Source organism: Channa argus, chromosome 3, assembly GCF_033026475.1.
Source record: "Channa argus isolate prfri chromosome 3, Channa argus male v1.0, whole genome shotgun sequence".
In the NCBI taxonomy this organism is placed as follows: Eukaryota; Metazoa; Chordata; class Actinopteri; order Anabantiformes; family Channidae; genus Channa; species Channa argus.
In genome coordinates, this window is record NC_090199.1 from 14,554,753 (window position 1) to 14,566,520 (window position 11,768).

Consider the following 11,768-nt stretch of genomic DNA (forward strand, 5'->3'; position numbering starts at 1 on the left):
TGGCTGTATAGGAAAAGAGAGATATTCAGTATTAGTTGCTGCTGTCATTTTCTGGAAATCTGGCAGTTTTAATCAAGTAGACTGGAAAAGCCAGCCTCAATACATTATAAATAAAATATTTAATCAACGGATCATCAAGAATTTGCCTGCTCTGTGATTGGATAGCTGCAAATGTAGGCTAAAGCTCTCTCATGATGAACCTAATTACACTAAAGCTGTTTTATTATTTATATCTGCTTTTATGCTACACTTACTTTATGAAACCTGTCTTTTTATTTCATCTCACTGACTCTTTATTATGAAATAAAAAGTTTAATTGGAAACATTTGGAACGCTGGGTTTTCCAGGCATCCTGATAAACACAATCCACGTATTGCTGTTGTTTTAGGAGAATGTAATTGCATTGTCTGCTGCATGTACCACAAACTGAATCAGTCAAATTTAAAATTAAAAAAGCTAGCATTTGTAATATTTCAATTTATAGAAAAATGTGTGTCAAGTCCTGTGATTATATCACAGCATTGTAGCTGCATAAATTACTATAAACATTCTCAGAAAAGCATTTTTACACAAACTTAATTTCCATTGTTAATGCTACACATGTTTTGTGTAATCACACTATAAGGAAATATATGTAATTGCTTTAGTCATGTCCAGTTTTTACTTGGTAAGAAGTATTGTAATATATTAGACGTTCCTGCTGTTTGTATTGGCAACGTTTCTGAGTTTCAGTCTTGAGAAAGACACTAGTCTAGAGGCTAGAGGTCAGTCTAAAACAAGTGTGGGAGCCAGACAGACTGCATTAGTAGAACATCAAATTAAGTTTGTGGAGCCTGTAATCATATTTTCAGTCGCCCAGGCCTTCCCAGTGTTCTTAAAATGGAAAACGCTAATTCATGCAAATGATAATGACAGCTTCCATCCTTACTGCCCCGACTCAGGGGAAAAAAACAAACATGAATCTCAGAAGCAGAATGACACTTTTTGAAAGCTTTTAGGCAAATGGATCAGAATAACAAGTTTTTTAACTAATGCTGAACAAAAGTCAAGTGTAAGGGCAAAAAAAGTAAAAATGTAACCAAGTGACTCTGAAATCTTTGCATCTAGCCAGGGTGCTTACAGTTACTTCACAAGTCTTACACAAGATTTCTATCAGCAAGACTCAGGGAAATGATCTACGAGCAGAAAGGAGAGGAAACGAGTGAGTGAGTTTTCTCTAATGATTCACTAAATCACAAACTGTAAATGTGATTAAAGTTATCTCAAAGAAGGTGGTTGCCATTAGGTGCTCAAGGGTTGATGGAGTTGGAAAAAAATCTTGTGTTTTCTGCTTCTGAGAGTCGTAGACACTGACGTCAAACTGATATCATGCTGATAAAGTCTCTGAGAGAAAAATTATGCGAACTATTTGGTTTTTGGAATCATTCAGTTTTCTGCACTAATTGGAGGGCATACATTTCTGCAGTGGGGTCTGGGAATGCATGTGGATAAAAAGCTGCCTCATAATGCAAAAAGAGTGGAATTTGTAACAGAACAGTATAAAAAAGAGCATAATGTGAAATGATCGAGTGAAAATATCTATAGTGTCACCTGATAGTTAAAGCCCATGGACCAAGCAAATGCAGACATTAGCTCCACTTTGGCTTCATTAAATTACTGGGGCAATGGCATTATAACCCATTAGATATAAACGTATGATTGAATCTGTTTAGGGTATGATTAAATGCTTGTTCAGTTTACTTTGATACTGTGTTTCATATAGTATAAAGCAGCTGAATCATCAATTCTTAAAATACATATATATATATTTCAAATTAAAATGAATTAATTATTATTAATTATAATAAGAACCAATAAAAGATGTATTGGTTTAATGGCTTGTCAATACAGTACAGTATTGCTTTACCAAGAACTTTACAATGTTGCTTCTTATTAATTCAATTAGACACACGTGCGTTAACAGCAAAGATGGTGGAGCCAATCATTGAAATGCTGAGCCTGTTATTGGAGCTACAGCCACTGATTCCAAGTGGGGAAAGATGATTGTCTATACAATATAATTTTTGACATTGACGCCTAGTTAACATTAGCAGAAGTTTCTTGTGAATAGCAAATTGTCTGCAAAGTGTGTGTGTATGTATGTATGTGTGTGTGTGTGTGTGTGTGTGTGTGTGTATATATATATATATATATATATATATATATATATATATATATATATATATATATATATATATATATATATATATATATATATATATATATATATATCATGTTATATTGATATGGCTTTTATTGATGTAGTTTAGTTTCGGGGATCACATGCTTTTTAAGCCTACACTGTGCATGTTTTAAATATGTATTCAGTGTGGATGAAAACAATAAAATGGTTTGTTTGTTAATAGTTCTATTGTTTTTTTCAGAATTGTAACTTAGATAAGATTCTTTACAATTTTAAGATATTTAATTATTTTTAGTACAAATATTCGACTTTACCTCTCAGAGTTAATTAGCAGTAATGCTAACAGTTTTAGCAATGCAGCAAAAACCTGCATGATGCACTTTCAAAACGAAAGTGCTGCTGAATAAATGAACAGCTCATCTAAATGGATCTTAATCTTAAATATTTCCGTTTTCATCCTTATGAGCTGGTGTACAGGAAAATTTACAAAGTGTGGTTGTTCTATTTAATTTTAGACATGACAAGACAAGAAAATAGGATTTTACATGTGGACTCCAGGATGCACATTTGCAGCAACTGAGGTTCAGTGTCTAATTCAGAACTGTCTTTGAGACCGATGTCAGATGTCAGTAACATTGTTCAGATGTTAGTTTATTTTCATCAGATCTTTTTATTTTTCGTTTTTTCAGATCTTGTGTGACCTGCTCTCCCCAGATGATGAGAATGTCAAGGTTGGCCTGAGAGAAACCACTCAGAACACATCACCTCACCTGCGCAGTAAAACACTAGTGGCCAATTCCCAAGTTCCACTACAGAGCCCAGTCCAAAGACAACACCAGGTGCGTGCCGGCTCTGCCCCCAACAATCTGGACAATGATGAGGTAATAACCCTTATCTTTACTAGTTATTGATTGTTGTTTTAGGTGCCACATCATTTACAGGACCAGTATCATCATCTTACTCTTTTGTCTTTTTCTAGAAACGTTGGGAAAGTCTAGAGCGCCCTGGTCTGAGTCGAGCTCATTCACTACGAATGCATAGCTCTAGCTGTGGTGAGGAGGGTCTGAAGAGAGTTTTCTCTGCTCCTCAGCTGGGGGACCAGGAGAAGGGGTGTCTGCTAAAAAGGAAGCTGTCAGTGCTGGATACAGAACCCTGTATTATCGACTGTGAAAATACCAAACATAAAAAAGGTTACTTGCCAAGCCCTTCATCGTTGGGTTTTCTATTCTTCATAACTTATTGTTTTAATTTACATATCAAATGCCTTGTGTTTTACCTGCATTCTGCCATTTACACTGCTTTATTACTTAAGAACTTTTTATGTCCCAAGAATATATTCTGTATTTAATGAATAAAAAAAAAAGCATTGTTTTCCTTTGAATTGTAGGTCTGACCAAAGGCTTAAAACAGGTCGCCAAAGCTAAAATGAGCAGAAGTGTTCCTGATAACCTGCTGGACCCCAATGATATGGAGTGCTCTCTTTGCATGAGGTATCAACACAAATGCACACATTTGTTATGTGCTTATAAAACACTGAATATTCATTGGATTGTTACATCTTGCTGACAAACACAGGTTGTTTTATGAGCCGGTGACAACGCCATGTGGTCATACCTTCTGTAAAAACTGTCTGGAACGTTGCCTGGACCACACACCCCAGTGTCCCCTCTGTAAAGAGAGCCTTAAAGAGGTCAGAAACTACTTTCGCTATCTTGGTTGGGCAGATTATTTAAGAAATTTGCATTATGTTAATTAAGGTATTTCCCTATTGCTTTGTGTTCTTATCAATAATCATTATGTCCTGCCCTCTCCAGTATTTAGCATGTAGGAAGTACATGGTGACAACAGTATTGGACACGCTGATCAAACAGTATTTGAGTCAGGAACATGCAGAGAGGACCAAAGCTCATCTAGAGGAGACCAGAGAGCTTTCTGAGTAAGTATTTCTTTCTGGTCGGTTTGATTCCAATATTTGTAATCCGATGTTTCTGTGTGCACAAAATTCAGAAAGGTTCAAAGGGTCTAAAATGTTTCTCCACCTCTGCAGCCTAACGAAGAATGTGCCTATCTTTGTGTGTACCATGGCTTATCCCACCGTGCCTTGCCCCCTGCATGTCTTTGAACCACGTTATCGCCTCATGATTCGCCGCTGCATGGACACAGGCACACAGCAATTTGGGATGTGTATTAATGATCCGCAGAAAGGGTAAGAACACAAAGGCAAGCATAAAGACTTGTCTATTTTTAAATATCAAAGAACCTTAAAACAAGACATTTCTTCATGTCCAGATTGGATGCTCCTTAAAGAACAGCAATCATCAGTAAAAAAATAACTTTAATATAAACCTTTGTCAAATTGGTTGTGAGCTGCTAACACTTTGTTGTAAATTTTCCCTTTATGTCTTAGTTTTCATTATAAAAATAATAGTACATAATGACTAATGTTCCATGATTTTATTTACATGATGCACAGATATTTTAATATCTTATAGAAGTTAAGTGTGTGGGTCTTTTGTTTCATGGTTTTGCACTATGTTGTCATGTCTGGGAAATAGTTTTTGGTGTTCATTGACCTAACTTATCTTTTTTAAATTATACATATCAATACTGTATATGAGTTATCTCATATGATTCCCAGAATAAATGTGCTCAAATTGTTGTATAAAGAAACTGCTGTGTTAATCCTTTCAGGTTTGCAGATTATGGCTGCATGCTGATCATCAGGAGTATCCATTTTCTTCCTGATGGACGATCTGTAGTAGACACAGTGGGAGGAAAACGCTTTCGGGTCCTGTCCCGAGGAATGAAGGATGGCTACAGTACTGCTGACATTGAACACTTGGAGGATAACAGGGTAAAAACCAAGTTTACTATAATTTCAATGATATTACAGATTGTACAGTGTGTTGTTCTTTTACAATCATTCTCCATGCAAAATCTATATTTTTAATATCAGCGTTATATCACTAGAAATTTTCAACAAGAGCTTTTAAGATCTTCAGACAGCGTAAAATAGGCCGGCGTATTAATAAACTGACTTTCCCTTATAAGGTGGAGGACAATGATGACCTGGAGAAACTCCAAGAGCTGCATGATGAAGTGTATGAGCAGGCCTGTGTCTGGTTTCAGAACCTTAAAATTCACTTCCACAACCAAATCCTGCAGCACTTTGGACCAATGCCTGAACGAGAAGCTGATATTCAGGTAAACCTCTACTTCTGTTTTGTAGAACCTAACCAGTTTCTGCCCAGATGAGCTTGTCTATTTGTAATCTAATTTCTGTGTAATGTCACGGAGGACCAGGGTCAGCATGGCCACGCCGAGCTGTGTGTGTGTGTGTGTGTGTGTGTGTGTGTGTGTGTGTGTGTGTGTGTTTTTACAAGTGTATTGTAAAAGTATTGGTCTAAAGTAGGGGCCTCCAACATGTCGCTCACGAGCACTTTCCAAGTAGCTTGCCAAGGGTTAATTAATCCTACAAATATTTAAAAACTTAATTAGTCAAATTTGTGACTCAGCAAACCAACTTATATGTATATTCAAACAAATTCATTAGTTTCCCGCACCCTTCTTACACAAAAAAGGATTATTAGCGAATATTCAGACCCCTCTAGGGACTGTGTTATTGGAGACTCTGACGTGACAGTACTTGCCGTTCTTACTCTTTTCAACAAGCAGAGGGTGCTGCAGTATGCCTCTCTCACGTCCAAAAGCACTCACAGGCGGCCCAGTCCTCACGCAGCAGCCCCTCCCAGCTGCAGTCAGAGCAGGAGAAAGTCATCGCTTCGCTGCTTCTAGACTGCAAATGTAATGAATCGCGCATGCACAAAGCTGCCGCTGGCACCAGTACCAGTAAGAGAATACAATAGAAAGAATATAGACACACTAAACGCAAAAATACATATACAAAATTTTTTTTGTGATGTTTTAATGCAAAATGTGCGTTCTGGACACAGACATTTTGTATAGGTTCAGGAAAACGGCTTATCAGTTTGTTCGGATTGAAATAAGATATGAGAATACATGTTACAAAACAGGAGCAGCTCTTGGCCATTTCCATTTTGTTAAAGTAGCTCTCAGGGGAAAAAGGTCAGAGACCACTGGTCTAAAGAAAGTTTTGACTACATGTGCTACTTTAACTCTTTTACTACTATGCAGAATATCTACATTTTACTTAAAGTAAAGGTATTTTACTAAGAAAATGTATTTTAAACAATACTGATAATGGAAAAACCCTTAATGATAATTATCAACATTTATCAGTTCATAATAATTTTTTTATAAAAACCATAAAACTTGTAAATTATATTTGTGAAGTCTTTATTACACTTAAAATGTCTAAAATTGCTGTTTTGTTTTTGCATCATTTGCTGAGTAGATGTTAGTCAGAGCAAAATTTAAAAACATGCAAATATTTAAATCAACATTTGAGTTTGGTTAAACAATTAAGACATTGTCCTTATATCAGGAATTTTTTCTGATATATTGGATATACTAATATTATTTTTTTTTATAATGTTATATGTTATCAGAACTGGTATTTTGTGAACTCTCACAAAGAAGTCATTTTCTTCACAATACCGAGTGTGTTTAATGCTTTCATTACTTTGTGTGATACATCAAGATGCTCTTAAGTTTTTCTAATTTTTGATCATCTCATGACACACTTGCCTGTTAGGTAAATCCATATGTATATATCCACATGTATTCACCTTGTGTGTTCTCATCTCTGGCTTTAGCTCACAGCATGCAGCACTGAAAGGGATTACAGCTCCAAACTTAGAACCACCATGGGGTAGGCGGGATCTGATGATAATATGGGCCAAAGAGCTTTATGCATGCTTTACACCTAATCCCACCATCTCTGCTGCATCAGAACAGCTAGAGAATCCCCAACTCCAATACATAGGCAAAAGCACAAAAAGAAAGCACTGAACCCTGATGACATGTCTGTCCCATTTTTTAAAAAATACAGTAGTACTTTTATACTTTTTGTATATAATATTTCTAAAACCTTTAATTGTTTTTTTTTTTCTTCTGTTTTAGTAATAACACAGTGTAACAAGGTGCTGTTAAATCCTCCTGTGACGTGGATTTTTTTTTCACTACCACTGGCAGCAGTGAAAAGATATTTGCTTCTGAAAGTGATAGTCAAACACTCATTTTTACTTGATTAGTAGGTTTTGAAACTAGGTCTTGGCGATATAGAAAAAAACTTATCACAATTTTTTTTCTTATCAGTCGATACCGATAAATATCTCGATATAAACCAAATCACAATTTCTGTCCAGCTTAAAGGTTCCTAATTAATATTAAGTGTGATAAGAAGATATAAGGTTGATTTTTAGTTTTTATTTACTGCCACAATTTGAAGATGACATGAACGTGCACTGCAGATGATTATATAATTATTTCAAAAAAAGTAAAACTATAATAAAAACAGGTGTATAATATAAAATAAACTAAAATCTTAATTTTGACAACTCAGAATCTTTTACGTCTTACGGGAGAAAAAAAAAATCTTAAATTTTTTTTTTTTTTTTTTTGGTCTGTTCCAAATAAATTAAGTAGGTATCAAAAAACAAACAAAAAAAATACCTGTTTATTGTAGGATACTGGAGAAAGTGGACACTATGATCTGTTGCTCAGGTGGTTGCGATCTGGTTCTTTTGGGGGAACCACCTGCAATTGCTTCAATCTTGAACTGTAAAGTTTTGCACTGTGCATGGTCTAGAGCAGGGGTGCCCAATATGTCGATCGCAATCTACCGGTCAATCGCAAATGTGGTGTGGGTAGATTGCATGGAATTAACAAAGTAGACGTCAGCCGATCATCTTTCCTCACTATGTAAAATGTCACTTGATTGACATACTACAGGGCAGCCAATCTGACATCTAATTTTTATTATTATTATTATTACTATTATTATTTAAATTTTTTTCTGACACATGGCTCACCGCGCATGCATACAATGGCACCAAGTGCTGCAAAACTCTAGCAAGCCAGCGAGATAGCCTCTGGACTATGCATCCATGGCTGAATATATTCAGTGCAAGTCTTCAGAGTAAGGTAATGACAAAAATGTACAGAGTTGTATTGTGCAATATGGGCTCATGTAGTTATGCAAGCTACACCAACATATATCATGCATATAACGAATTCTCAATATATTAATAAATAAATAAATACATGTTTTGTATTTTTATAGTAGGTAGATCATTTTGACTTGGTCCTGTTATAAGTAGCTCACAAGCTAAACAAATGTGGGCACCCCTGCTCTAGAGGATGGTACTGCTTTATATAGAAAACAAATATTAGTGGTATTGTCTCTGTGAGAACATGCTTTGCAATGCAAGCTAGCCTGCTTTTTGTTGCACTTTAAATAGCCAAAATATCACCATCCCACCTGAATTCCTGGGACCCTTCTTTTCAACAGTAAATTTGTCTGTTCTTGTCTTCTTCGGTAAAGGTGTCGCTTGAGTTCTGTTTTGTGTTGTCATTTTCTTTATTGACCCTGCTCCCACTCCTGACTTATTGTTGTTCACTGTTGCATTAGCCCAAACTTTTTGTGCTATTACTCCCACGCTTTCCTCTGTTTGCGAGAACCTAACAGGATTTGTCTGTAACTCTGTTCTTCTCTGATTGGTTCAGTTTGGCACCATTCTTGTTATTGTTGGCTGTTTGTGATGTCTGTCAAAACATGATGAATGAAGTTCTGGCCTGGGCAAAACATGGTGGAGCACAGCAGAGTGTAGGAGGGAGAGGGAGGACTGAGCAGAGCTCAGTTTCATGCTAGTGCAAGGTAAAGTTAAATTGGCAATGACTAAGGAGAGAGGATGTCCTGCTTCCACAGTCCATCCTGAGCCTGTGGCTGAAAAAAAACAAAAGAAATTACAGGCAGGATGGCACAGTTACAGCTGGGGCTTCCCCTGCTTTACCAATACATCTGTTTTGGTATGATAATGGTATTTACTGAATATTTAGTAGATCTGAGCTCTGGTCATCCAGGGGATGAATGGATTTTATTACAGCTGTGACAAAACTCAGCACAAGAGGGCGGGTACGGCTGTAGGAGCAGAGTGAGGCTTCTCTTAAAAAATAAAAATAAAAAATACATGAATAAAAGTAGTGAATCAAAACTAAAAAGGTAGTTGCACAGACACAAATAATGTTCATCGCTGCTGAGATTTTTAATTTTGTTCCGTTTTCTGTTTAAAAACCGAAGTAATTTCCTGAATGGGGAAACTTCTTTTGGACCAAAGAATATAGTGAGCCCTGATAAGGATTTTTATTGTGAAACCAAAGGTCTCAGTGTTATAATTCTCTTTTCAGGCAACTCCCAACGGTCCCGCTTGCTGCTGGTGGCTTCTGGCCGTCTTGCCTATTGACCCACGGTATCAACTCTCTGTCCTCTCAATGACCAGCCTCAGAGAACGCCTAGTAAAGATCCAGCACATCCTCACATATCTGCAGAGCATTCCAAACAACTAGAGCTTAATATTCTCATTACCATAAACACACTTTGGACTATTAAAACATCCTTGTATCAGTATCTTACCAACGTTTGTTTCTACTTATAACTTATATTTCTTCAGCTTTAAGACCCATATTTCACGCTTTGATTAAGCCTACCATATTTCTACAAAACCAGAAATACGGTCAAAAATCCTCGATATACTTCACAGGAGACACTATTTTTGTGTTTGTATCATTGTCAAAAGTTAATTTGAAAAGTAAGACGACTACTCTTGAGGGTTCTTGTTAAAATGAGATGGAAATGCTTCTATATTTGGTTAATATTTGTTGATCATGATGATGGCAAAGGTTAAGTAGTATCTAGAAGTATGAGAATCACCTTTGTATGTACAGAGTACTTTTTTTTTTTTTTTGGGTATTGTTTGTGTTGTCCATAGGCTGTAATTTATGTTTGAATGAAGAAGAGGTGGGTTTATTCTATGGAACAAAATCCTAAATGCTGAAAGTCCAAAAGGTGACCTGTACAAGATCATATGCAATCCAATGTAGTTTAAAGGAACCGTTTGGAAAGAGACTTGAAAAACCTGCAAGTGCAGGTGGCCAAATGTCCACCAAATAGTGAGAAAAGTATTAATCAGTCTCTTCCAGTTATATGTTTTGTTTGTTTGTTGGTTTTTTTCCACATTAATATGCATAACTTCCATCACTTCCTCTGAATTGTGGCAAGGGGACCTTACTTGTGAGTTTCATCAGTCGTAAAAAGATATGGGCCAAGTTGTGCCTCAACATGAATTTAAAGAAACACTCGTGGCTCTAAAATCTCATTTCGATTCTATACTTGTTAAATGCTTCACTTCCTCTAAGAGTTAACTGTATATTTTCCTTAACTTCCAAATTTTTGTCTATCATGGACCCTTGGAGATCTTTACATTGCAATGAAATATAGTTTATTTGTCTCTCAGAACGTCAAGATGCAGCTTCACATTGAATTAAATTAAACTTAATTTGTTAGGTGAAATATTTTTGTACATTCTGACAAAGAGTGTGAATGAGAAATTGTAAGGGGGTCTTGCAATATTATAATGCACAACAGAAACAGCATGTACATGGCCTGATGGGTTAGCCTTTGATGCTCAGTGCTGCTTTGTGTGCTTGGAGGAGTGAGCACCTGCAGCGCACCAGGGACTGCTTTTGCCTTAAACTATTTTGCATTGTGGTTTCAACAACACAGTGTGTTTGCTTGGTTACCGTTCCTTGTTGCCATAATATGAAGTGTGATTTTAATTTTGTCTTCTCAGTTTGAGGCACCATGTGCTCACTGTGTTAAAAATATTTTTGTTTAAGTCAAGTCAAAGCTGTGAGATGGTAAACTTGTAAAAAGCCTTTTTAAACAGATCTGATGTTTTAAGTTATCAATTTTCAATAATAAATGCGCTTTTTAAAAAAAATGTTGATTGTTAAAGTTTAATAAAAACCCCAACCCCACATATTTATTTGCATCGAAATCAGTAAACAGCATCTACCCTCTTAATAGGTGATATTAGATTTATTAACTGGACAACATATTTGGATTAAAATGTTCATTAGGCTATTTTACCAGTTTACTGCAGGTACAAAATAGGACACATTTAAATATAGTACAGTTCCCCATGATTTCAAAGTTAAATACATGTGGAGAAGAAATCAGTAAGTTAAAAATATCTTAGAAATGTGAAGAGTCTTTACACTTATGAGCCACATGGAGGCAGGAGTGCAGCGCAGTTTTAAAGTACAGTGTTTCATAACTCGCCCTTTACCCTCTGCACTTACTCAGCCACAACTGTTATTACATTAATATAAACAGATTTCTTTGAGTGTTTTTTTTACAATCTGACAATTCCAAAACAATGCCTCATAGAAATCGCTGACAGGAGATGGCGGTCATGAGTTGTTCATGAGCACAGGATCATGGACATAGTGTCGTATGCCCCATCTTCTTCCATCAGACGTCATCGTGCAGAAAGCATCATAACAAATTCTGCAGAGGGAGACAGAGAAAGCAGCAGATCTACTGATAAGAAATAACGACAGTCTAATATCATAAAAAAGGTGGCATGGGATGCAGCCATCTCAT

The 11,768-nt window shown here is 36.2% G+C and overlaps 1 protein-coding gene across 2 annotated transcripts in view; it reads left to right on the forward strand.

The window, feature by feature from the left end:
* Positions 1-11,768, forward strand: part of lonrf1 (LON peptidase N-terminal domain and ring finger 1) — a 29,638-nt gene that overhangs the window by 3,490 nt on the left and 14,380 nt on the right. The window contains exons 4-12 of one of the 2 annotated variants that reach the window (XM_067498161.1): positions 2,872-3,063; positions 3,162-3,372; positions 3,570-3,672; positions 3,758-3,872; positions 3,997-4,118; positions 4,230-4,388; positions 4,874-5,036; positions 5,234-5,386; positions 9,512-11,140. In XM_067498161.1, coding sequence (XP_067354262.1) covers positions 2,872-3,063; positions 3,162-3,372; positions 3,570-3,672; positions 3,758-3,872; positions 3,997-4,118; positions 4,230-4,388; positions 4,874-5,036; positions 5,234-5,386; positions 9,512-9,670 — 1,377 coding nt within the window. In that variant the 3' untranslated portion in view covers positions 9,671-11,140. Of the gene's footprint in view, positions 1-2,871; positions 3,064-3,161; positions 3,373-3,569; positions 3,673-3,757; positions 3,873-3,996; positions 4,119-4,229; positions 4,389-4,873; positions 5,037-5,233; positions 5,387-9,511; positions 11,141-11,768 lie in introns of those variants that run through there. The other variant, XM_067498162.1, reaches the window with a different exon arrangement.